Source organism: Spea bombifrons, chromosome 4 (genome assembly GCF_027358695.1).
Source record: "Spea bombifrons isolate aSpeBom1 chromosome 4, aSpeBom1.2.pri, whole genome shotgun sequence".
NCBI classification, from domain to species: domain Eukaryota; kingdom Metazoa; phylum Chordata; class Amphibia; order Anura; family Pelobatidae; genus Spea; species Spea bombifrons.
This window is the reverse complement of record NC_071090.1, coordinates 101,124,763-101,152,516: the sequence shown is the minus strand read 5'-3', so window position 1 is coordinate 101,152,516 and position 27,754 is coordinate 101,124,763. Positions and strand designations below refer to the sequence as shown.

The following is a 27,754-nucleotide window of genomic DNA, read 5'->3' as shown; positions in this document are numbered from 1 at the left end:
GGATGTCCCCCATAATGTTAAAGCAGCCCACATTCTCACCGGGGCATTTGGGGTTCTGATCAGCGCGACATGAACCGGGTACACTATAAGATATACGAGGGAGAAGCATCAGAACGCCCAGTGTAAAGATATCCAAGCGACAAGGGCTGGCCCCAGGATTTTGTATCTTTTATAGTAAGTTCTTCTACTGTCTACGTAGGTTGCTAACAGGGGAAAGGACGTCATGATGGCACCCCCCCTATCAGCCTTGTTTTTCATTATAGTGGGGTTGGCCCCAAGCAGGTCTCAGCTATAGCCTACAGTCATAACGGTGTTTTATATAAAGATAAATATAAAATGTGTATTCAGCACGGAAAAACCTCTACAAATCAGATCAAAGGGATCTTACCAAAAAAAAAAAAAGGAAGACAACCTCTACCTAACTGCCTCCAAATAAATTGCCGAGCTTGCCTTACGAGAAACCCAGCATTTGGCCAATGTACAGACTGGGGGGCAGCGTCATTGTCAGTGACCCCAATTATGTAAAATGTATCTGCAGTAACATACGGGGGTCGCACAGTCATCCTAACAAGGTTTATTTCACCCCACTGCTTTTACATCATTAAAGGCCAACCCGAGTAAGCTTGCGCGCTAAGAATAGATAAGGCGGCTGGTAATAAACCATATTTACCTACATGAGATCTCATTCTACATTCGTCAAAAGGCCATATTTTGCACCGGTTACAGAGATGTAAACAAAAGTTGAATGCAAGTAAGACATTTGAGTTATATGGAGATGTTTAATAAGAACAGTGTGGCTGCGGTAAATGAATCTTCCCATAACACGGCGTTCGCGTCACTACTATGTGAAGGAACCCATATCATCAATTAAATAGTAACAGGCGCTCGCGAGAAATCCCCCGACGCAGAGAGCCTGTGATTATTTAATTCTCTCGGTTTTCCAAATAATGTGCGGAGTGGATTGTTCCTACTCAAACGCGGAGTGAGTTTTACTCCTAACAAACTAAACATGGAAATTATCATAAAAATAAAACAGATTTACACTAAATTTCTACGCTAAAGACAGAAATCATAGGCATGATTTCAGAAAGTAATCTGATAAAAACAAAATAAGTGGCGAATTTGTAAAGCTAAACGTGTGAGGGCCGGCTGAACTGCGCGGGCCGGGGGCCGCTCTCTTCTGGGATGGTGTCCACCAGGCCGCTCGCTCACAGGAAGAAGAGCTTGTCGCAGAGCTGGATGGATGGCTCGTGGTGAAGGAACTGCCCAGAGAGAAATGCCAGTTTATGGGCGTATTTGCACGGAGCCGGGACCCGGATGGTGCCAGGCCAGTTCCAGTAAATGTGGCACAGCTTGAAGGTTAATCTGGAAAATGAACACAGCGCATGAGTATGTGAAGTCTGTGGAAAATACACAGCATTTGCCATCTACAGCTCGAGAGATCAAGCTGGATCTAGTAAAAGGGTTGAGAGTTACCTGCATTTCTGAAACCCATTCTACAAATGCTAGGTACCTAGCTGCCAGAAGAACTGGAAGTAAAGCCTTTCCTTCATAAAGTATATCACTAATCCACTTAAAATGTATTTAAAGTGCAATACAAGTGAAGATCGGCTAGCGAGCAAGCCCCTCTGGACAGCAACTCACTTCCTTACCTTAAAATTCTGTCAATAAAACATGAACAATTATGTACTTTAGTAAACAAACTAAACCAGCTGTGTGTTAGTAGCCCTGTGCCCCAGAAGCGCACCTAGGAAAGAAAATCCATTCACCTCTGGCTTGACCTTGAAGATGCTGCTGTACGAGGAAGGGGAGTTAGCGGGTTTAGAGAACGTCCCACTTACCTGGAGCTACCCCGGTCTCCTGTGTCTAACACCACTCACTATAGACCATAATTATAGTTCAACATTTTCCCCACGCTAAAGGGCAGTATAGAAAGGATGAAAAGACCATTGTACAGCAGGTCCCAGATTGTACAGATTTATCCGAGTGCAGCGGCAGCTCAGCAGTGCATATATGTGAAGTAGAGAGCTGCAGTACAAGTCTGCGAGTTCACTTTGAATCGCGATAGAGAAGAATGCCGATCAGAAATTGTCTACATATAAGACATACTAGGAGCTTTGGGGTGGCTGCGCAAGGAGCAGGGAGACGGATCTGAATAGTGAACAGTGTTAACTGTCAGGGAAGATGTGGATACTCAATGAAGATGGAAGGAGGGATCATTTTAATTCTCGGGTTAACAGTCAAATATAGATACAGCACGGGGTGACGTAGGGCTGCTTTTCGGATTGTGAGGGGTGTGCTGCGCTGGAGACCGGCAGAACATGGAGGGTGCTGCCAATGCCCGGACCGACTAACATCGGAGCGTCTTTGCTGGTTCTACCTCCGCCTGTGGGCAGAGATGCCTGTGCCAATTCCCACAGCTAAAATAAAGAAACATTACCAGTACTCGGTACCAAGGTTTTTTTATCTCTATTTAAACCAACTAGTAGATTTTATAGAAAACTGTGACAGCAGCTGGGGGACAATTTTGTTAAAATATATATCAGAAGGCTACAGACTTGTACATACAAGAAGTGACAGAAAATATTACATGCTTAAAAAAATAAAGACAGTTCATTTTTTAATGTAATTAATCTTGAAGGACAAATCAGGTTATATCACCTTGGAATTATGTGAATTCATTACAGAGATATAAAAATGTAAATATCTGGTGTCCATTAGAAAGAAGCCATTACTACAAAAGTGTCTTCATGAACAACAATCTAACCGGATACATTACTGGTGCTAGAAAGAAATCCTTGATCAATGATGGATCTACTTACCTCTGTAAATGGTCGGGACTCAGGTTAGTGGTGTTTAGAACACATATGTAGTGTGTTGGGATCCCACATCCCTGCCTCACGTGGTGAGAGAGTAAGAAGAAATCAATGCTGCAGGAGAGCATAGAAAGGGGTGTAAAGCTTGTGAGCAGAGGCCTCTGTCAGACCAGCAAACTTCTAAAACTTTGGCCTTTATAGAGGTGATCACACATGGTGTTGAATCAATCAACGGCATTTGATTAGCAGTACCTGTCAGCTACTTAGCATCTTAATTCCTATGGAAGCAGTAAGGTTGTACTTAGTTTTTCAAACATGGCTTCTTCATTTTGGCTTTATTTTTGTTGACTGAATCATGACATGGTGTAATATGTAAATTGTTGTTGTTCATCTGAAGTTATATTTACCTAGTTTTAAGACCTGCTAAGGAACAGATGATTCTTATTATGTACCATTATTGTGTACTTTCTTTTTCACATGACTGTAACTGATGGAAAAGTAGCTAGTATAGTGAATAATATAGCACTAGATAGTAAGGCAGATCTTTATGCTTATTTAACCACACACTATTAGCTAGTGGGAGCATGTCGGAAAGAGGTAAAAAGCCATTATACTATATAATGTTAATCATTTTCAAAAGAAAAAAGAAACAGGTCTGTTTGCGTGTGGACGTGCTTAGTATTGAGTGCAATGCAAGAATTCAGCGGTATGATATGCACTGTGCAGAGTCTCACCGGTCACGATTGGTCACTGTGTGATCCAAGAGCGTCCCTGGAGCAGGAGTGACAAACTGCCCTGTGCTTGTGGAGTACATGTTGGTGCTGACCCTTTTCTGCACTACAATGACCACCATGCGTGGAGAGTAATTCTCAAACGTCTGAAAACATGTTTGCAGCTGCGGGATCTCATAATTCTCAACTGCACTCAGCTGTCCATCCGACACACCATCTCGATACACCACAATTTTCTCTGGTAGCCGGTGATTCACCTACAGTGTAAAAAAATTAGAAGCCACGTACCAGTTCACCATGAAAGAACAAGATGGTCCGTACAACATAATTGGTGGTACTACACACCAGCTACCTTCACTCACCTCGTAGAATTTTTGTAGGGCAGCTACCAGACAAAGTTTCAAGCTGTCCATGATCTCCTGATGGGGGAGCTGGAAGACTACACGGGAGTACCACTGGGTCAGGTGACTGCAAGTCAGATAATGGAAACGTTTTTCTAGACATGCTAGACTTGTTCTATATATTTAAGCCTTGAATATATACTCCGAGCAGTGAATACGTTGGCAATAAAGTTTAACTCCGTTCTTATTGATGAACATTTGTTTAAAAAAATCACCCACAGAACTTTCCACAATTCATTAAACACTACATTGATGTTTCAGTCACGCATGACCACTTATTTTCAGGTGATATTAGGTCTCCAAAGATACAGCGAATAAAAATATTACTATCCACACTTGCGAGTGGCGTTGAGATCCTGCTCATGCATAGTAACCTTACTACATCCACACCCAAGAAATCATCTTTTTCTGTCTTATTTCTCCTGCAACCACTCAATAGATTGCAAGCTCCTGAGAGCAGGGCCCTCTTCTTTTTGTTTTAACACGTGTTAAAGTTATTTTCAATTTTATATTGTCTTTGTTAAATATTTTCACTGCCCCTTATTGTAACAGCGCTACAGAATCTGCCGGTGCTATATAAAAAAAAATGTAAATATAACAAAGTTCTTTACGGTGACGGCCATGAGTATCGCGTTTAGAACACATTCCGGAGATATAAGCTGCTTTTATTGGCCATCAGTTTGATACGTAAAGTGAAAATAAACATTTCTCATTGCGGGTGAGAGGAAATTGCTTAGCCAGTCTTGTGTTCCATGTGACCAGCAGATATGGTCATGTCTGGAGCAGAAAACTTAATTTTATGATATTTGCTCAGTGACAGCATTTGCAACACGACTATAGTCAAGTAGACTGAGATGTTAGCGGTAAACATGCAGTTGACACAATATGCGTATCATATGCCGAGTGCTGGTGGCACTACTCTTGTAAAGGTTTCAGAGCGTTGGTATTGAACTCACTGGTTGATGCTGGCCACAAACCCAAGGACAGAACGCAGGCCCCGACTGGGGTCATGATAAACATCCATTCCAATCACCATCAGATTTTTCTTGTTGGGGGAAAAAAACAATGAGAGAGACAGGTAAGAAATGGATAGAAGAAAGGACAAAAGCTTTAATCTAGAGACACATAGGGTTTCTAAATGGCTCTTTCATATTATAAGTGCATAGCAGTAAATACCTATCCCTCAAATTGCTCTGAGAGTAAATGCTCTCTTCCTTTGATCACTTAATTGAGTGCTTACAATCATCTCAGACTGTGATCATCTGCTTATCAGGTTTTTTTCTTGGGGTGAGTGATCACAGGCTTACTCACACAACATAGTAACTTCCATAATGACCAAGAAGGGTAGAAATCACTGTGAGCACTTGCTTAGACATCCAAGTGACCGCTCATTCGCATCACATAGTACCTGTTGTTCCCCAATGTGGAGATGATTGCTTACTAATGAGTAAGCTCTTTGGCTCTTTACCCCGCATGAATAATTATCAGCTAGGAACCGGCTTGACAAAAGTGCAACTGAAGGGATACATACAAGTGGGATGTCCACACTCCACAGCTCCCCTCCAAGTTTGCTATTCATCTGCAGAAGGATTTTCTGTGCGATACTCCTCAACTTCTGGGGTTGAGAGATGGTTTTTGTGTTGATCACCTGGGGAGGAAATACAGGGATGGAAACACAGACACTAGATTTTCTTGACATGGTTTTCAGACTGCCTGATAGACGGCGATAGTACAGAAGGAACTCATTTATTCTGGAAAGCACTGCACATTAATAGTCAGAATACAATCAGGAGACCCAGAGTTGCATCCATCAATATCTTTTTGGCTAACGGGAATAAATGGAAGCTTGGTAGGAATATTAAACTTGATGTTCAGACAAGAGAACAAGTGTACAAGAGAACAGCAGTCCTTACACCTCATCTTCATGTAACATTTAATAGAACCTCCGCAGGGGCCATTACATTCCAACATAGCTTAGGAAGGATTCTGACCTGCGATGGAACAGGGGTCTGGACGCAACACAGCTTTTTGATGGCACCATACAGGTCATCTCTGTTTCCGGATATAATACATACGAGCAGCTGTACTTTATCCTGCGAGGAGACACGCATTTGGCAATGAATACCTTCATTCATGGCCCGACATTCCCGCTGCTGCCTATAAAACAGATTTTGCTTCTCCTATATGAACAAATTTTTAGTTACAGTAGGGCTAAATGTTTTTGTTATATACTTTCTAGGGAATCATGAGGGAAACATGAGCAAGGTTAGTTACACCTAAGGAAGAGTTTTGCATAGAGGAGCACCATTCTTATTTATAAATGCAGCAGGACCCATAAGGAATTGGAATGATAACAATATTGCAAAACAATTCAAATGGTGGCTTGATATGGAAACGGAATGCAATGACTTTAGGACAGAGCAGAAATACTTTGATACTAATGGATCACTTAACATGTGAACCACAACCTCACCTCGGACTGCTCTTATTAGTTCTGAATCGCATTGCCGTAAGGGGATCAGACTCAAACTTATATATATATATATATAGGGGCTGCAGACGTGTGTGTATATATATATATATATATATATATATATATATATATATATCACTATATGATCTTGCTTAATCTTTCATATGACTTAGATAGAGAGGACATTACAGGAAATTATAAAGATTTGTAAAGGTATTTATATCACAATCAATAATATTACCGGCCAGACTACATCAGGTGTTGGCTGCAAAAGGAGCAGGATGATTTTTGATGATGTTTCCCAGAGTGATGATTCTTACCTTTTCTTCCAATAAACAGTCCGTTCCATTGCTTAATACTTTAACAGCCAATATACTTTTCATATTGCATACAACGAAACATTTCGCCAACAGTAAATGGCACATTCCAGGGTGCAGACAGATTAGAAAAGATTAGAATCACCTGACTGCGGTCATAAAACGACAAGCAGACATTTACAGCAAAAAAAAAATACTACATAACTCTTTAGGGGACAAACGCCAAAGCCACGCGACCTTGCTGTGCTGCCTGTCCGGATCGGACGGGCAGACCTTGATACAGACAATACTTTCCATCGCTCGATTATTACAAACAATGGCATGACGGAAAAACCCTATTAATCTACAAAATATTTAGAAAAGGCCTAAAAATCTGACCAGTTAGACTATTACAGTAGCTTTGAGAAGAAAATGATCTTGATAATATGCGATTCAGGGGTTATTCAACAGGCGCCGCTCCCCGCAGACGTACAGAAAGCACGGTTCCCATAGACGAGTGTATATGTCCCTATGTAATTCAAAGTCCCCTGCCACAGTCTAGGTTTGTTTCATTAAGCTACTAATAAGTAACATGAAGCTTTTCAATCTGCACAGCTACGTCGCCATCGTTACCTGCAGAGAAGGACCCGTTTATGTCATTCTGTCCCGTTTTCTCCTACAGGTACAGAAGGGTCACATTTCCATCCCTCCATTTAGGTCGTTTCTCTTTCTCCAATACCGTAACCGTATTGAGATAATTAGCTTGAAACTATATTTAATAATTCCCTGTCCTCCAGTTCTCTCCCTTGCCCCCAACCCACCCAATGCGAAGTCTACACGACCCACTCAACAACCACAAAAACAATAAGCGGATGATATCCTGACGTCTCATGTCCTTCCTCAGGTATCAGTTAAAGCGAAGTCTTGCACGATTGCTTCTACGCAAGTGACTTCCCCCTAGAAAGGCTCTGTTTGTGGGACACCCAATGCTGCTGAACGATAACCAGAGTCTGAAAAGCTCTTAAAATAGTCAAATTAATCAAACAAATGCAATGGATTATTACAGAATTTAATCCTATTTATTGCACTGTAAATAGATATTGTGACAGATCCATTCAGATGGACAGTTTGGCTGTTTGCGATGCTCTCATTAGTTATATATTTGAGCCGCTTGTATACTTTTATAATAACGCTATAAAAACGGTTAATGCACTGATTTACAGCTCGAGACTTGTCTATGTGCCAGTACACAAACTACTTAGCCTCACGAATTGGAAAGTTCAGGAGGTACAATCGCGATGAGAGTCATAAACTGTATCACGATCTAAGCTAAGGAAATACACGAGGTAGGAACGTTATCTCCTGTACCAGGTCAAAGGACCGGTGGTAATCTTCACACCCGACAGGTTTGGGGAGACATTGGAAGCGGCTGTAAAACGTTGCCTGATCTAGAAGGGCGACCCGTAATTGCCGTGTGATTTTTGCTGTACTGAAAGATTCTGGGCTGTTTTGAAGTGATTAAAGTTCAGGAGAAAGGTTTTTATGTGGTTACATTTTCAGCATAAAACAACAAAAAAATTTGCTAAAGTTTGCTTAACCTGTCAAAGTGCTCAATTAAGACTTTGGATAATAATAATAATAAAAATAAAATTCATTATTATGTAGATTATGAGATTTTTCTGGCAGGGCTGTAGTCAGTGCTGCACTACTTGGCTATTATCTCTTGTAGGACAAAATACTTTTCTTGCTCCCCACCTGCTCGCAGGGAGAATAGATCACATCCCCATGGCTGTGGAGAAGGGGCACGAGAGGAGCAAGAAACCCCCTTGTCCTGCACTGACGGGGCACTTGAGAGAAACTCATGGCGATAACACGGCAATAAACACGAAACACCATGTAAGAAACCAGGTGTACGAGAATAATGGCTTCCAGTAATCTGTACGGGTTTGTAAGTACATAACATCTGGCACCAGATAATTTAAACGTGGCATTGCTGAAGAAGGGCAACTGCTTCCCTTCGGATCTGTATAAATGTCCGTTGACCATTCCACCAGCACATCATCTTACATCGTTTCCCAAACCCCAGCACCAATACTGGAGGATATTTGGCAATATGGTTTTCACAAGGTATACAAGAAACAAAAACTGTCTGCGTTTGGGTTGTTGGCTCCTCATCAGTCTGGTTGCAGCTTGCTGTCCAAGGGTTAATAGGGAGGAGGTTTAAATGCACCTCCCCCAACACATTAATAAGGTTTTGGTAGCAGTATAAACTGCTTTGTGTGCCCACTACGTAGGAGGTGAGAGTAGGTTCTCACCCTATTGAGAGTGTGCCTTGACGTGGCGGGTGAGCTTAATTATGCTTTGGCCAATTCATATAACCAAAACCTCTCATTTATATTATGTTTATATATTTGTTGCCAACTTTATTAGGGTAAGAAGCGCAGACAGTTTTTGTTTCTTGTATACATTGTACAGCCAATACACTGTTTCTTGCAGCATGCTTACACCTGTTTGGTAGGCCTCATATTATACATTTGCATTATTTGAGCCTGTGACTAGCTTAGCGCACCGACATTTTTTCTTTTCCCCGTTTTCACAAGGTAGCCTGCCATTCGATGGACCCTGGCTTCCTTATAACAAGCAATACACACACGTATATGCATTTATACATACTTCCGGAGGTGCAGAAACTGTACCGGTCTCTGACAGCCGGGGGTGGGTTACTAGTCCACCTAATGCTATGTTACAGAAAATGTTGGTTATTTGGCAGGATCCACGGGATGTGCGGTTTGGGGGGAAATGTCTTAGTAAATAGAGTTTGTGCCTGGTGTTGCATCTTACCTCGCCATCCAGCAGCGACCTGATGCTCCGGGCGTAAGTCTCTATGCGGTCGTCCCGGAGCTCCACACAGTTGGGTTGGTTCACCTGCATACCGATAGGACCGGCAATCTTTGCAAACATACTGAAAAGCTCGCGGGCCTGGGGCGCAGCACGCTTTGGGTAGAGCATAGCCCAATAATGTAGAGGGACCTAGGTGAAAAGAAGCGATCATTTCAATAAATCACACCCCCCTGCACGAAATATATAAAGTTAAAAAACCAAAAACTTAAAAACATTTTTATCAATGCTCTATTATACTTTTATACTGTGTTAGTGGAAGACAAAAAATGCTTACTATATACAGTATGTGTGCTTAACCCCTTAATGACAAAGCCCGTACATGTATGGGCTCAAAATGCATTGCTTTCAATGGGTTTAGGGACCGCCCATTGTCCTTAAGGGGTTAAAGAATGAGAGACATTAGAATCATGTAATAACAGTGAAACACAAGAGGATTATTTTGTCCGCTGCGAACCTTTACAAATTAATAGCATAAAAAGGTAAAAACCCACAAGCGTGGACCAGTTTTTTCTTTTCGAATGACTTCTGTTGGCAGATACAGATAGACTATAATGTGCAGGTTATTGAGAAGATTGGAAAGTTCAAGAACATATAAAAGGGAATTATAACCGGTTATGTTCTATTTAGTTTCATTATTATACATTAACAGAGTTATCATGCAAAAGAAAAACCAGCACTATGTGAATGAAACACAGGACAATCATTAGCGCAATCCAATAATAAAAGTCACCTTTGTTCTAGGATCGAACAGCTGCTTCTGGGCCTAGTATCTTAATACACATGAATTAAAACGCCTCCAATATATACCCGCGGCCTGATTTGGTTAAATAAATATTGTAGATGATAAAAAGGCTAAGCTTATAGACAAATTCTTAGTTTGAGGAAGCAGACCCTTAAGACCATCAGTCGCATCGTGAAATTTACTAGCAAGAAACCCCATTGTTTGATGAAAACCACATAATCTGTATCTTTAATTTTTTTCATTTCCTTACAGGTGGTCGTTTCTGCTATTAGAGTGCAAACGCCGTGTTCTTTTGTTCTGTTTGAGGAGCGCACTGTGATTGTGTTGCGGTGACAGAAAATACAAACTTTTTAGAGGTGAAAAGCAATACTACAAAGATGAAATGATTGATTAATAGTGAAAGCAGTAATATGTTGACAGTAAACCGTTCATTTTATGGCGAGAGGCAATACTAACCCGCTTAAAGCAGCTTCGCTTTACGTTACCGCAAACACCTGCCTTAATATGTGGTTGCGGGGCAGGTAGGGAATTCACAGGTATCTTCAAAACTGCAAACTACATAAGGCTGGCTAAATGTTCCTTGAGATTGCGCTTGGAAGTTGTGTGGCTAAACTAGATTGCCACAAGATATAGCTATTGTGCTATTTACTGATATACTTCAATGCCACAAACACACCTGATTGCATTAGACAGTAGCTGTGAATGCTTTTACTCTGTTGGGTATATTTAACGAGCCAGGAGTTTGCACAGGAGCTGAACATTTCAAAAATATGAACGGTTCAAAAATATGGTAATATAATGAGGAAGAAAAGAACAAATTACAAGTCCTCTAGGGACCAATGTTAATCAAATAGAACAATGATCAATTCATAAAAAAAGAAGAAGAAATAACCCTCCTAGAAAGTCACACAGGATTTCCTGAAAGCAGGCTAATTTATGTATGCATTATAAAGGGCCAGCTAAGCCATGCGATAGCCTCTTAATACATAGTAATGTCAGTTAGCCGAGATGTTCAACTGGCCTTTAACACGCACCAACGACAGGGTAAATTCTATAGGTTAGATGGGTAAGTGAGCCAGCGCTTACCGAAGAGATTGAAGGCTCGCGCGTCACTTCCCGGGTCCAACTGAGATCTTCCCCCGGTGGAAAGGACAGGCTTCTCAGGTTGATCTTCTCCAGAGGAAGGACCCTGCCAGATGTCTGCAGGAAAAAAGATGTATGGCATAACACCGACCCCACTCCTCTCTGGAAATCAGTTACTCTGAGCTACTCTTAGACTATTTACTAAAAAGTAATACTTTGTATCGGTAAGCGGCATCTCCCAGCGAGTTTCTATTGCAAAGAGTCGCGTTAGCCCTTCGCAAAGTTGACCCAATGAAACCCAGCAGAAAGACTTAAAAATGGAATTCCCAGATTATGGCATTTGATGAAAGCAAGAACCGGTAATCCCATTACGGGGACTCAGCACGACGGTACTTTTACAGACACGTCGGTACTTTTACAGACACGTCGGTACTTTTACAGACACGTACCATGTGTATGTCAGAGTCTAGCTGTAAGCCCCAGCGCTGAAGTTCTGTTTGTGCCTGTTCACTGGTCTCGATTCTCTTCAGCATCTTTCCCAATGAGATGTAGTGCTGCTTCGGGCTCAGATGGATCTGCTGGGTTAAATCCTGAAAGGAAGAGGCATGCAAAAGACCAAATCTCACATAGCTGTCCACAAAGTTCCTCATCTAAGGTTTCTATTCACCAAATGGTGAGCTGACAGGAGAGTTTGCAGAATAGTTGTGGTTTCAACTCCTTGACTTTACTACAGGTATGGAGGTCCACCTCCAATGAGCTTCCACTGCAGTAAGAGTATGGCTGGCCCTGTATAATGTATATTTCAATGAGCAATATTTCCTCAGGCTCCCCACTTTGTCCTTTGTGATGGAGAAACTCGCTGCCAGTATTTACACTTCATAATAAATAGTGTCGTAGGGAGGATGAAATGCCCAACTCTCCCCTTGGTGAATAAACCCCTCTATATCTGACTATATCTAAAAACTACAATGGCTGCGACCAACAAGGCTGCAGTTTTTAACCCCTTCAATCCCAGGGGTTTTTGGTACCTCAAAGCCCAGAGCAATTTTGCCATTTTTGGGGTATGTCTGTTTAGCGATGATTCTCTTTTCCTGTGAGTAGTGTACCCATATAAACTATATATCGTTTTTTCAAGGAGAGAGAGCTTTCGTTTGATACCATAGTTGGATGATTAGCTGGAAATTTAGAATGAGAAATTTAGTAAAAACTAGCGAAGATTAGAAAATTAAACTAATTTTTTTTTACATTTTCCCTCTGAATCCTCACAAAATTAGATAAAGTGATGGAAAATCCCCTCCAAGTTTATTAATTCAGGTGTCCTGATTTCAGAAATACCTAATTTATATAGATTTTCCAGACTTTCCCAGCACCAGGGAGCGTTCTAGGTGTACAATTTTGTATAATTTTTATGCCTATGGCTTAACGGGTTTGGGGGTTGTGAACGGGGGCAGGAGGGTTATACTGGCTAGATGTTATGCTAGGGCAATGGGAAGTAAGGTTTTTTAATATTTTTTTTATTATCTTTTTTTATATATTTTTTTTAATTTTAATTTTTTAACATTTTTTTTTTTAATATATTATTTTTACACAGTAATGGTTAGAGGTCCTCCTAGGGACCTCCTGAACATGCCATTGATGTCACAATGACATCACAGCCCACATTATAATTTTTTTTGTATTATTTATATTAATATTTTAATGATTTATTTAATATTATTTTTAAATGACTAACCGTTTTTTAGGGGTCGTCCATAGGGGTTTCTTTGTGGGCGTTTTTTGGACGTCCTGGTACGTCTATAGGGGAACTAAGGGGTTAAGGAAGTCTTTGTGGTCTTCCAAAAAATAAAATAAAATATGAACGGCTAAGGCTACCATTTCCTTTTTTTTTTTTTTTCTTACACAACTTTTGAAAACGGACTTTTCCGATAACTAGAAACACAAGCTAGAGCCGCACCAAAGATCACAAATAATTATGGCTTTTGACCATACTTTGGAGTAACTCCACCATATAATGAACCAATTCAGTTGTTTTGATACACAGAGATTAAAATTGCAGTTGTATTTTCATTCTTGGGCCACCTTGACCCGAGCAAATATCCACATTAAGATGGAACACGAGAGAAAGGTGAATTCTCTCAAATTAATGGTTTCTTTACACAAGACACCAAAATAATAATGCATTCCCTTGTGTTATACACAGTTCCATCTGAATTATTCCCAACTCCTTCCTACTCAGCCTTATCCTCTCACAACTTGCACATCTCCAACCCCCCCTGAATCATATTCTGCTGTCCCCATATACTGTGTAGAAGAGGACAGAGTCTTCTTATCCTTCTGCACCAGGAGATATTAATATTAGTGTTCATCTTATTGTATATTGTTGATTTTAATGTTACTGTCAATTTTGCCCCTATTATAATATCGCTACAGAATCTGTTGGTGCCATATAAATGTAACCATGGAAGAATCACAATGGGAAATAAGCACGAATCTCAACGTCCTTGGCACCAGGAGACAAGACCATTAGGTACCTTCATTGCCCGAAAGTCTTTTCTCATTTTGTCAGGAATCCCAGTCATAAAAGAAAGTTCAGGGAGAAGGAGCACTACCCCTTGTATCTGAAAGGAACATTAAAATAAGGAAGAAATAAAAGCTCTGTAAACCACAATTTATTATGTTGGCATAGTGCCTCCGTTTATGTGATCGCTTGCGGCGGATGCAGCTTTGTTATGTGTTGCACAAAAACCAGGCTCCTGGTAAGACATTCCATTTCTTAAATCCCAATCGAGGCATATACATGTGTGAATAATAACGTAAGCACATGTACAGCACGATACAGTAAACTTTAGTTAAACCAGGCAATGTAGACACGGAATGACACAATATTACTCGACCCTGTAGAACACTGCGGGTAGAAACGGCGCTTTGAGAACATTCATTCTAAGATGAACCTACAGTTATTAATCGTTCTTCAGGTGCAATGAATTGCTAACCCAGCAATTTACACTTTATGCATATATATATATATATATATATACATATATACATACATACATATATTACACATAAACAAATAGGTTGAGTGGGAACGGACACAATCACAGCTTTTAGTATAAGTAAATTAATTAATTTAAACTATATGTTTTTTTTAGCAATATAGAAAGAATGTTTTCAGGATCTGTGAAAACAATATAATAGTAAAAATGTTTAGAAAATATTTCGTCCCGATGTCAAACTAAGTAATCAATGTAATAAGTAATTTGTTTAACAGCACCAATGCCCGTAGTAAAATGAAATATTCTGCAGGGATCAGGCACAATGTCTGATTCCTGCAAAAAAGCCTGGATATTTTTTCTAGTTATAGACCAGCTGTCGGCATGTAAGAACCTCTTGTTTTTTTTTTTTGTTTTTAGAAGTTGCCATGGAAATAGCAACTACACTAAGGGATTCACTCATTTATTCACTCAATCACTGACAGCATTATCCCTTGTGTTTTTACCCCCCAGGTGTGGAATGCAGATGAAATCTACCATTTACTACTGTACACACTTCGACTAAACCTTACTTTGCTCTGCGCAACCTTCCTTTCTTTAGGCCTGTGAACGAGCAAAGGCTGGTCCTCTTCTTTCACGGTGATACCGTAGTTCTTACTAAAGGGAAAAACAAACAGGAAACCAAGACTGGTCTACTGGACCACGGAAAACTCATTTAAATAAAAGACAACAGTTTCATTCATCCTTAGCGTGGAGAAAGGGACGCTTTCTAATTGAGTGGTACATTTCCTGGCATGAGTTAATAGCATCGACCTAAAGTTACTACCATGCAACGGCTTTCAAACTGGGGTATTCCTGACCATGACAACATCCATCAACTTTTACTCCAGCAAATAGCCAGGCAAAGCTGCCTTCCTTAAATTCCATTGTAGAAGCTCGTAAAATGTCTCAACGCTGCCCTCTCTCTTCACCACGCGTTGTAATGAAAGCCGAGGACAAGTAATCCACTAGGTAAGTGGATCATTTATGATTCCCAAGGTTCGTGGCAACTTCATATGAGCCGTCATGGTCACTGGCAGACTTTTGCTGATAGATATCTGATTTACCAGGTGAATTGCATTTTCACAAAGACCATAAATTACTTCTATCCAGTAAGCAGCTTAACCCAACAGTTGAGTTAGACACCCCCTATCAAAAGTAAACTGAAAACATCAAGTTATTCCAGACTTCTAACCATTCTACTTCCCGCGTGGAGCTGTGGGCATTAAGACACTTTGCAGACACTGTAAATCTGTATATGTAAGATTAGTATAACTATATGGACAAACTAAGGAGAGCCGCATTCTCACAATGCTTATGCAACAAGACATTGGTTTACTTGTCTGCATCGATGAGTTAGGATAAAGAATCCCTCAGACATTTCACACTTTGTGAAGAATCCATCAGAATCTGAACCAGGTGGGATAAGCGAGTGTAAAGAGTAAACGCACCTCAGACACCCCTACACCACATCAAGAACTTATCACAGGAAAAGAGAGAGAAAGGATAACCTGCCCACGTGAAAACAAAACCAGAAAGGAAGGAAGAATAGCGCATGTGGATTGGAGCTGCCAGGTAACGGCTAAATGCCTTCCATGCGCAGATGCTAAGGATTAACGCATTTGGGATGCTGTGCGGTTGGAAGACCGTGGAATATATTCAGCCATTTGTAATATTTCCTTTTTCAAACAATTAATGGGATGATAAAAGTGAAGCCTTAATTATTTACATAAATTTCCATGTGTGAAAAATGACAAGACTTTGTGAATGGCAGCGCGCTGTGGACTGTAGGTTATTACGGGTACAAAGCCTTTCAATAATGGGATTAGTGTGTACGCCAGACAGAAAATGAGTCTTTTCCTCTCTTGGAAGTGTGACATGGGGATGAAAAAAATGTAGTGACAAAACTATTAACCTCATCCCCTCAGGTGCTTCTTATATATGGTAAACCTACAAGAATTGAACCCTCTTTACCAGTATGACATGATGTGGTCAGAACATCCGTGTTCATCTAGATTCCTGAAAAGACACTACCTGTAATATTCTAGGAAGGTGATATTGGTTCCATCTGTCATGGTGAACGTATCCTTGGGGCTCTTGCTCCACTCAATGTCATCAATGCGGTAGGTGCGGTTGTTGTATCGAGTAATTACTATGTTGCCGAGAAGCTGCTTTGTCACTTCATCCTGGAAGTTTTCTGGGTTCTGCTGGTACAAGACATGCCTGTGACAGAGCAGATAGGGGAAAGCGGGGAGAGTCACCAAAGAACCAAACACACCTCTGTCTTATATTAAAATATTGTTTAATTCTTTATAAGATAAAACCTGCAATGTTCATGTTCTAATTATATTAAGAAAACCATTTAAGACATGCCTTACTTAAAATAAAACACATTTAACAGTTCCATGTGCAAAGCTTCAGAAAAACTCAGATACCGCCAAAAAAAAAGTGGGTGATGGTGTACAAGGGTAAAGACTTACATGATGTCCAGCACAGAATCATTGCGGATTATCTTGTGGGTGATATCTGCTAGGAGGAAAAGACCCCCGTCTGTTCTGCGTATACTGGCAACAAATCCTGGCCACACCTGAAGCCTAAATCAAGAGAGCTTGTATTACAAAGTTGCGCAGCTAGCATTGCATGGGTTAAAAAGGTTTCCTCCCCATTAACACGAGTATAAAGGCAACCTGCCTGGGTCCAAGCTAATCTTAGGGCCTATGACAGATGTCCCACCATACCCTAGAGGCCTGTGCAACCGCCGTCACAGCCCTCTCTGAAAGAGCTTCGCACCAGAACGCAGAAATCAGATCAAAGATTTAATACAGATTGGGATACATATAAAAAGTAATTCTGGTACAAAGTATTAAAAGTAGTCATTTCGCCATAGCATCCAATTTTACGGCAATAAGACCACTTGTAAAACTTTGCTCCAGAATCATGTATTATACACAGACAATTTTAACCCCTGGTATTTGTTGATGCACTTTTTTTTTAATTAAGTTGCTGTTAGTGGGCTGTTAGTCCACTGAATTAAAGACTCTACTATGTACCAATACATTTCTTCAAGAGGAAAGGGGGTTTAAGGGAACCAAAGGCACTAAACAAACGGTTATTTCAGATTTATGAACATAGTTTACATGGCTCATATGAATGCGGTATACCGTGGGGCCTATAGTTACATGCATCGTTTGCGTCTCACTACCCCATTGTTGGTCATTACAATACAGCATCAGCAAACTCACCTGTACTGCTGCAGCACAGTAGCACTCGACGGGTCAAAGAAATTCCTGCCAACCAGTTTCATGTCAAGGATTTTCATCACCCTGAAACAAACGCGATCACCGAAATATAGCAGGCTGCACGGAATAGCGCCGCCTTACACTATAGAGAGGCATGGACGGCATAGCATTTTCCTTCTGGAGTTTAGAGACGTGTACAGGAGAAAATAGAACACATTTCTAAAAAGCAAATCTGGGGCTGGAGACAATCAGCAGAAATCTTTCCACCAGTGATTTTTAAACATTCAGAACTGCGCCCCGCAACTGCCCTTTAAAAAAGGGTCCAATATATTCGAAAAGGCTCACCGAGCACACGCAAAACTGTTGTCATTTTGGAAGAGTCGCCGTATTCACACTGCTAAACCATTACATAAAAACACAAATACAAACAGTTGCCGAATGCCTCAATATCCAGGCAATGAACACTGGCCGAGCGATGATTGATCGCTTTCTGAACTCATTTAACCCCACGACGTGCCTGGCATGTCAATTTTCACTAACTGCAAGCATTTCCGTGACATGTATGGCACGTCGATTGTCATGAAGGGGTTCAAGATGCCTATGACCAAGTTTGAGATTTGTTTGCAGCCCTTCGGGGGCTGGCGTTATTGTAAAATCTTATATGAGCTTACCTCCGAATTACTACATTGTAGAAGGGAATGCAAAGGTCGGAACTGGGATCCAAGATCTTGGTCATCTGAATGGTGATTTTGATCTTCTGTCCATCAGTCCGCCGTTCACTCTCCAGTTCCACTACCTATAGAATACAGTCCACATTAAACAATTAAAACTCAAAAAAAACATATCTACTCAGGGATCGAATACTGTTTGGGGAAGCCAACCATGTGTAACAGTAACAGTGGAGATGGGAAAGTGCATGCCCTCCACCTACCTGTGCTAGTTTAACAGGTAGGTAAAGAATGGATCCATCAAAGGCAGAAACCTCTCCTGTTACAGAGCGATGATCCTTCATCATCCCAAATCGCATACCGCGGCACTCCACATTGGGACTGAAAGGATAATAGTAACAAACAGAAGATAAAGAACGCGGTAATCCTTACTCTACCTCGGCCTAAATGGTTTTTTTTAGAATTCCGTACACCAAACATGGTTATCATACATAAACTAATCCGTTATTTACTAGCTGTAACTAATGATATCATCTCACTGCGCAATTTCACAATAAAATAGAAAATGTTTTAGACAAACAAGCAGAGTAAATGGGAAAAAAGGACAGAAAACAAAAATGTATCTGATGGACACAAGCTGCTCACGTGTAGGAGACATGGTACTGATACACAGCCTCATTCTTGCAGTAGATCTTAACGAGGTTCAGACCAAGTGGACAAGGCATCCCTTTGCAGCCCTGCTTGTCAAGTGGTTCTCTAAAATGGAAACATAAAAACAGACAGATGACAATAGGCGACATGGCGGTTTAGCATATTTTTGTGCCATTTACTTATAAAATGGGGTGATCTCAGTAGAAACCCATGTAACCCATGCAATTTTTTAGTATTGATTTAACACAACAGAAGCTGGCTGACCAGTTTGGGTATTCAAAAATATAAAATATAAAAATAAGTACCACTCACAAGTGGACTGCAAATGTGTGCTCGTCAAAAATTCCTATTTTCAGGTCTTTAGTGCTGCAGAGAAATAGAAGTGGACAAATGGTGCAATATCTTCAGTAATCGGATGTAAATAAGACGAATTTACACTTACAATTATGGTGGCACCACTCAAATAGAATAGTGCATATGCATGTAAATAAAACTCCACCGGAATCTTGGAAAAAAATGGTTTATTAGATCCCTCGACGCGTTTCGCCGATCGCACGTCGGCTTCTTCAGGAGTAGATTAAAATACAATAAAATACATGTATTTTATTGTATTTTAATCTACTCCTGAAGAAGCCGACGTGCGATCGGCGAAACGCGTCGAGGGATCTAATAAACCATTTTTTTCCAAGATTCCGGTGGAGTTTTATTTACATGCATATGCACTATTCTATTTGAGTGGTGCCACCATAATTGTAAGTGTAAATTCGTCTTATTTACATCCGATTACTGAAGATATTGCACCATTTGTCCACTTCTATTTCTCTGCAGCACTAAAGACCTGAAAATAGGAATTTTTGACGAGCACACATTTGCAGTCCACTTGTGAGTGGTACTTATTTTTATATTTTATATTTTTGAATATACATATTGCACTATTGTGTTGTATTTTTGTTTTCTCCCTCATGTACATGCGCTCCATCTTGTGCTATTTGGTTGTCTCTACACTATAAGGAAGAGTGTTCTTGGAAGCTGCAGTCTTGAGGGAGGTATTATATTATATTGATTCACACACGTGTTATTTTGGGGTTTTTTCAGTTCTTGACCAGTTTGGGTGCAAGAACCCATAATTATGAAAACAATAAACGGCCCCCACGGCAAAGATATTACTAAACCAAGGGAAATGGCTTTTTAATGCATCCAAATAATGTCAACAATGATCACATTTTGCCTCTATATCCACTTTATACATTAGGACAAAACAGCTGTCGATGAGCGGTGATCTGGCTACTGCACCTCTTACCCGAGTTTTGTCTAAAGGCTGTCTTGTACAGCGGGCAATTACTTTCCAGGGATCCATGTATAAAGTGGATATAGAGGCAAAAGGTGATGATTGTTGACCTTATTTGCATGAGCCTACCCAGAATCCCTTGTGGTTGTGGCAGCACCATGAGGTTTCTGAGGGAAGCCTTCTGGCTTGTCTGGTAGATGAGTGTTTAATAATACTTCTACTACCACCTTAATTTTAAGTGGAAGAGTTTTCCATCACCTTTACCCGCCACAACTTTTGTTATTGGTATTCCAAATAATCATATAGAGTAAAATGCAGAGCCCATTCAGAGCGCCAGCAGAATTCTACATACGGGTGTTAAATGCGACAGCCAGGTCCGATATGCTACACATCGCTTTTGAAAGTTCACATGAGCGTGAAAGCACTCGGCGCTTGCAGTTACCAACGGCCCGCAAAGAAATACGTTCTGGCAGGAATGCTGACGAAAACATTTCCGCATTATACGAGCCACGCGAGACTGATCTTTAACTCAATCTTCATACAAATGAATCATTTGCCACTATACAAAGTAATTCAGTCATGTTTTCTTCTTGTACATGACCATGGTTACCAGTATCTATGAAAAAACAAAAAAGAATTCCTCAAACTAAAAAAAACTCCCATCGACACGACTCCTGCCAAGACTACCCCTCTTATCTCCAACACTGTTCCTTTACTATATATATATATGCCGAATTTCCACTAGATGTCAGCGCATTGCCAAAAACCATACATGAGGGCGCGAGGACACGACAGCGACGTTTAAACCAGCCAGTCCCACCTGCTCAAACATACGAGTGTTAGAGGCAATTTTGCCTTTCAGTTGCACGCATCACAAGTAAAACTGGGCACTCCAGTAATCATATGTACTTTAACACACACGACAGCTGCGGGTCCCTTAAATCTTCGTCATGTCCCCTTGCGAATGCATATTTTTCATGCAGGAGACATGTTCACGATGCACCCGATATATTTACATCCACGTCCGCTCTGGGAACGCTGCCGGGGGATGTCTGATTCACTCCGCTCATGCGTGGAAAGCGCTGCTATTGATGTCGATACAGAAGCTTTCCTGACATGATTGCTTCAAACAGCCAATCAGTTGAAACACAGAGGAGACGGGCGCTTTAAATCTGATTCGGAAGAATTCAGAGTACTTACAGCATACTGTCAGAGGCAGTAAACAAAGAAAAAGTGTATGTGTGAGAACAAATGTAGTTTCCCGAAGTGGAAAAGCCCTCCAAATTTTTGTCTGAAGCAAAGGGACAGAAAACAAAACTTGTCTGAAAATGAATGGACCACAAATGGTCAGGCTGCGGGATTTCTTAGGCAAATATCACACACACTGACAGACTAACATATACCGACATGCAAGTCACTGTCACCCCCGCAAACTACCCCCAGACAGATCACTTTACAGCATGTTGTCCCCAACAGCCCCTGTCATGGCCACCGCAGCACCTATAATCCCCCCAACTTGCCTACCATTTTTCGTGAGAGGAGCGCCGTTAGCGTATGGTCTGGACGCTGCGGCTCTATCATTAGCGCCGGATGTGACGACATCGCACCAAGCCCTTCCGATGCAGTCAGGCCGGTGAAGGGAGATCTCACGATGGTGCGGGGCCCTTTCTAAGCTTAGCGTGCTTCTGTCTAAATCGTTTTGATCAATGCGCACAAGCCTAGCGTGACTTAATATCTCCAATTTGTATAACGCCAATAGATTTTATCATTCGTTTTCACTGTGCCCCTATTGTATGCTACGGAACCTGCAGCTGCTTTATACGTTCGTTTATTACAGCAATATTCAATATAAAGGAATGTCAAATGTCAATAAAATAAGTTATGTTAACCGTAACTGTGGGAATAAAAACAGACGGACAATTTAATGCTCTCTAGAAATTGTGATCTTCTACTTGAAATATGAGTAAAACGGCACAGAAAGGCGCACACCCTGTGAATCACATATAATAAAGAGAAAGCTTCTCAATGATTGCCGCCAATCTGTTTTCCCAATAGGAAAGGACATATTTTCATAGTTAACCTATTTCTCCACTTAAACAAGTTATCGGGGTCGCAGATCAACAATTATAGTACAGCAGGAAATATATATATAATATATATAAATAAAATCATGGTTAGAGGAAGGGTAAAAAGTAAACAGCTCCCTAGTATGTTAGACAGTGGAAAGGGTTAATGCCTCTATAAAAAAACTTCACAAACCAAAAAACTATCTTCTAATGCTATAAAACATCAGAAACGTGTCTAAGGAATTCAAGGGAATTTGGTGTAATCTCCAAGGTCGCTTGCGTCTCCCAGATCGTCACTGGTGTTACCGTATCAGCGGCACCAAGCAGGCCAAGGAGAGGCTCGCAGTCGCAGGCCAGACAAACTTCTAGAACACGGTGTCCATGTCTGCGTCACGTTACAGCCGGGGAGTCAGTAGCCTTCAGTGTCTCTGCTGGCGCCACGGGGGCTATTTGGATTTTGAGTTTGTAGGTTGTAGTCGTGGTTCTAGCTCCCTCTCTTTACTATTCCCAGCAAGAAGGGCCGAGCAAGCCCTGCGTAATGCTGAATGAGATGTGCCAGGAGATTTTGCTGATTTAACTACACATTGTACAGGGCCAGGTCTATGCCACTGTCAGACAACACCCCAGTATGTGCTCAGCAACATCTCCCGAGTACAGCGATACCCCACATGCACGGATCTGTCGGGTTGTTTGGGAGGTAAAACGCCACATTTGGGAAGTGCACATTTTTTAACTTGGAACTTTTACATCTGGTCCTACGGCCCCCATGTCCTAACAGGGCCATCTTTGAAGCCAGCTAATTCAGTTTACCCCATCACACCATATATTTTTGAAAACTAGACACCCCAGGGTATTTCAAAAGGCAGTATTTTAACCCTTTCCATGCACTAATTTTACCACCATTTTTTGGTATTTATTATCACACAAATTGTACTTCTGGTATATGTCACTGTCAAACATCCCCGCAATTTGTGTTCAGAAACATATTTTGATTACAGTGACCCCCCCCCCATGCTTGGGGTTGTTTGGGGGCTACACAGGCCACATTTGGGAAGTGCGCTTTTTCCCATAGTTGTCAGTCTGTGCTTATGCCCTATCTTTGAGGCTGGCCACTCCAATTTTTGGGAAGATACCACGTAGATCACTTTCTAAGCTTGTTTAATGCTATGACATGCCCGGCACGTCATTGGTCGTTAACTGAACATTTTTGCGTGACGTGCCTGAACCGCCATAGGTCGTTATGGGGGGTTAAACATGGCACTGTTATAGGATGCCACCTTTCCCACAAGCCATCTTGTGAAATGTCTCCCCTCTAAGTGCTATTACTGTGAAGTATAAGCATTTAGTAGCAACAACTGCCACAGCAGACCACGCATACTCACAGAGCAGGGCTGCCGAGTGCTGAAGCGTGAGGCACATAACAAAAAAAAAAAACCACCAGTCCTCTGTGGCATCTCTCTACACTACAACATCGGCACAAGCACTGTGTGTCGGGAACTTGAAATGGGTTTCCATGCTCTGAATAGATGTGCATAGTACCGAGATCACTGTGAGCAATGCCAAGCGTCAGCTGGGGTGGTGTAAAGCACACTGCCACTGGACTCCGGAGCAATGGAAACCTGTCCTCTGCAGGGAAGAATCACGCTTTACTATGGAGAAGCGTGATGGATGAATCTGGGTTTGGTGGATGCCAGGAGAACGCTACCTAGCGGAATGTATACTGTCTACTGTAAAGTTTGGTGGAGGAGAGATAATGGCCCGAGGACATTTCTCAGTGATGGACCTCTTAGTTCCATTAAAGGGTAATGTTAATACTACAGCATACAAAAACATTTTAGAATTGGAACTCCAATTGTGAGCCAGGCCTTTTCGGCCAACATCAGTGCCTGACATCACTAATACTCTTTTTCTTGAACGGGCATATTGCCACAGAAACACTCCAAAACCATGTGGAAAGCCTTCACAGAAGAGCCGAGGCTGTTATAGCCGCATAAATGGGGGCAACTCCATATTAATGCACATGGTTTTGTCCAACAAGCTTGTATACGTGTCATACGTGGTCAGGTATCCACATACACCACATGACCAAAATATTGCATTTTTTTTGCCAGATCGCAGGCTGGGATTCCTACCCACAATGGATTTTTCTCTGTTGATGATACCTGAAGGCATTCACAAAATAGCATTTACTTTAAATGACTCTTCACTTATGCATTTCCTTATGGATTTGCCTTTTGCCAATACATAGGTTACGTTGCTCACACTACAAAGTTACAATAAGTTTTTTATTACAGATGCAGTACACCTCCTCACCTCCTCTCCTCTTTCTGCACGGTCACCTCCAGGGTAGGACTCTCCACAGCTTTTTGTTCAACACTTGAGGGAGGAGATATTTGCGCACTCATAATACCCCTGCCACGGTGGGCAGGCGGCATTTCCGCACCCACGGGAGGGATTGAGGATCTGTAAAAGGGAGTAAAAAATACCACCATAAAAACTACTACAAATTCAGTCACTCATAAATAATATGGTAGATTAAATTTTCAATGCGGCCTCTAAATAAAATTAAAAACGGTACGCTAAAAGTGAAACTTCAGAATTAGCAAAATATGAAGAGAAACAAAATTCTTATTACAGTTGATTTATTAAACTGAAGGAGAGGAAAGGATATTACAGGGGAAATACCCGACTGTAATAGGCATAGGTAAATCAGTCAAGTGACTGTATTCAATACACCGGGAAAGCTCAGCTCAGCAAAGCTGATAAGAATCCGTAAACCCCTAACCGAAACTAAGACTCAAAAGTCAAAAAACGGAAAGAATAAGTACAAACATAGGCTGCTAATATTTACTGATTTACTTACAAAAAAAACCTGAAAGCGTCACACAAGGCCCCTGCCAGTGACATTTACCTTTTGCACTGCCCAAGGTCCGACAACAGCCAGCAGCCTCATCATATCAAAGACGCGCCGTGTGTTGGGGGCTTGATTGTCCAAGAGGGCGCCCCCCCCCCCCGGTTTTTGCCTCCCTGGACCTTCCGACCTACACAGCGTAAAATCTACTTAACAGTAAACAATATCTAAATATAATTGTGACATCCACTGATATACGGGCATGTCATTTTAAGTGTATTCAAATATTGGTCGTATGTCTACAGCCTGCATGCAATGCAGAAATGATCCAGCAGGCCTGGAAAGGGGGCAAGGGTTGCTTGGTCCGATCTGATATAAAGACTTTCGGCAATTGAGATATTCTACTGCTACTGTTATTTGGTGCTTTACTTGTGATTCCACACATTGCCACAATGGGGGGCTAGGGTAACTTATAATTACACTGTGATTGTGACTTAATCAGCCAAACAATGGCAGAAAAGTGTTCCCAAGTAAATCCATAAGAGCACTTTCTGCACATGCACAAGGAGGGTCTCAGCAGACCTCCCCAGGAACGCTTGCTTTGCCAGTTCCGGAGCCAACTGGCAGCGAGTATATAACGTAAGTGCAGCCAGCAGGAGATGGGTTTCCATATACAAATCTCCTGCAGGTTAACTAGCTTGGGTGGGGAAAGGGAATCTCTCCATGTGTTTGCAAGGAGCACTAGAAGAACATTTATAGGAACCATTCAGCTAATATATGCATCATGTGATGACTGGAGAATCTCTTTAAGAAAGCAATATTGCTCTGGGATGCAAGAACATTCATTACCCACTAGGTTGTTAGGTACAGCGGCTCTTTCTTCCATAATAAGCATAACTAATAATGCAATGCCTGGATATTTCACAAAAGTAACACGTCTCGGGTACAGACATCACTTTCCTCGCTCACCTGGCTCTTCCAGTTGTCACTCTCCCACCATCATCACCAGCTGCCATAGCTTCGGGCAATGTAGTCACTTTATGAGCAGGAGGAGGTGAAGAGAGTCGGCCATCACCCTCTCCCAAATTGAGAGTAGCAAGGATCCCCCTGCCTGGATAAAAACAGCAACCTTAAAGAAAGTACCTATGTGCAAACACTTAATATGAAGGCCAAAAGACAAGTCACTTCCAAGTCACTTGGAAAGTCTGGTTAATGACCAAGACAAGCTCCCAAATGATGACATAACCAAAGTAGATTCCCATTCTACTAGGAAAATGGCCAGGAATTCATAACACAATGTCCAATCCTTACAGTTTCTTTTATAGAACAACCCAAGTTCCTAGTAATAAACATCAGAAGAGAAAACGATTTGGGGGATCTTGGGAGCCAAGGGCTTATTAAAAAATGGCATGGAAATTAATACTTAATTACATATAATATATGCTAGAATATATTTTTCAAAATGCTTCTTACTACATTAAAGCAATTGTTTAATTTGAAAACGTGTCAGAAAAGTAACCTTTGTTGTTTCTCCGAACATGTCCATAACACTACAAACATCAGAACTAATTAGGACTATATAGGCAGAAATGTTTGGTCATCATTTGAAGAAGAAGAAGAAAAAAAAAAAAGACTTTTCCTAGAAAACAGAGCTGCTAAATTACTAGTTTTACCCCAAATAAGGGCATGACACGAAATACATTTGAACATTGAAATAATCCGATCTGATGCATTACCCCTGTATAGTAATGTATAAAACTAGATAGATAACAGGCTGCCTCTGTCAACACATACAGAGGCAAACTTTTATATATATAACCGATGCCCAGCAACATTCTATCTGTTCGTACTGGTTCTTGATTATTAGTCATATGGCAATATAAAGAATGTAAACAAGTAACAAGCTACATATGGCAAACAGAAGCGTGCTATTCCTGGGAACCAATAACTCACCCATGACGTGCATCCCTCTGCCAGGGACAGCAGGAGGTTTCGTTTCAAACCCCAGTCCACGGAAGAGATGAGGCAGCACAGTCCTCGTGTCCACTGGGCTCTGAAGAGGGAATGAGGGAAATGGAAAGTAAATTGACGCTACCATGTAGGGTTCAAGAAGCGTCACGAAAGATATGCAGGGTTGGTGATCTCACTCAATACCTTTTGAGAGGGGTCAGAAGATGGTGGAGAAGCTGTTCCAATTGCGCGGCCTCTTGTTAGAGGGACAGGTCTTTCATGGGACGCCTCTTCCTTAGAGTCAAGGCCAAAAGGGAGGCGTAAGGGAGAGCCCCTAAACGGGTGCCTGGGGGGATCCATTCTAGGAAACAAAAACAGATGCAATAACCTGAACTTACTTTCAATACACCTCTGCCTTAAATCACCTGGGCAAGGTTTAATTTAATTGGTCAATTCTAGATTAAAAATGGTATAATTACCAAATGCTGATGCTTCTCCGCTGCTTCTCTGTCCAGCTCTCATTCTTCAGTACATTTTACACATTACATTTTAAGTGATTTGCCAGC

General features: G+C 41.3%; 1 protein-coding gene across 1 annotated transcript; it reads right to left on the bottom strand.

Moving 5' to 3' along the window:
• Positions 1-1,163: 1,163 nt before the first annotated feature.
• On the bottom strand, positions 1,164-27,548 carry PIWIL2 (piwi like RNA-mediated gene silencing 2). The gene is made up of 22 exons (XM_053463842.1): positions 27,393-27,548; positions 27,192-27,291; positions 26,208-26,349; positions 24,701-24,850; positions 19,028-19,138; positions 18,646-18,763; positions 18,386-18,510; positions 17,718-17,798; positions 16,956-17,069; positions 16,510-16,698; positions 15,009-15,093; positions 13,975-14,061; positions 11,893-12,033; positions 11,447-11,560; positions 9,559-9,747; positions 5,940-6,041; positions 5,480-5,596; positions 4,905-4,993; positions 3,910-4,015; positions 3,551-3,804; positions 2,823-2,930; positions 1,164-1,365 (listed from the first exon to the last, which is right to left on the bottom strand). The coding sequence occupies exons 1-22, from the start codon at positions 27,546-27,548 to the stop codon at positions 1,209-1,211; spliced, it is 2,835 nt and encodes a 944-aa protein (XP_053319817.1). The 3' UTR covers positions 1,164-1,208.
• Between the last annotated feature and the right edge of the window lie 206 nt (positions 27,549-27,754).

What these genes read in the sequence shown, in the direction of transcription:
- PIWIL2 (XM_053463842.1), bottom strand. Translation starts at nt 27,548, where the DNA reads ATGGATCCCCCCAGGCACCCGTTTAGGGGCTCTCCCTTACGCCTCCCT. An exon ending in GGAAGGTTGCGCAGAGCAAA is followed by an intron (nt 14,062 to 15,008) that starts GTAAGGTTTAGT and finishes TGTTCCTTTCAG; the next exon opens with ATACAAGGGGTAGTGCTCCT. An exon ending in GGTCGCTGCTGGATGGCGAG is followed by an intron (nt 6,042 to 9,558) that starts GTAAGATGCAAC and finishes GTCTCCTCGCAG; the next exon opens with GATAAAGTACAGCTGCTCGT.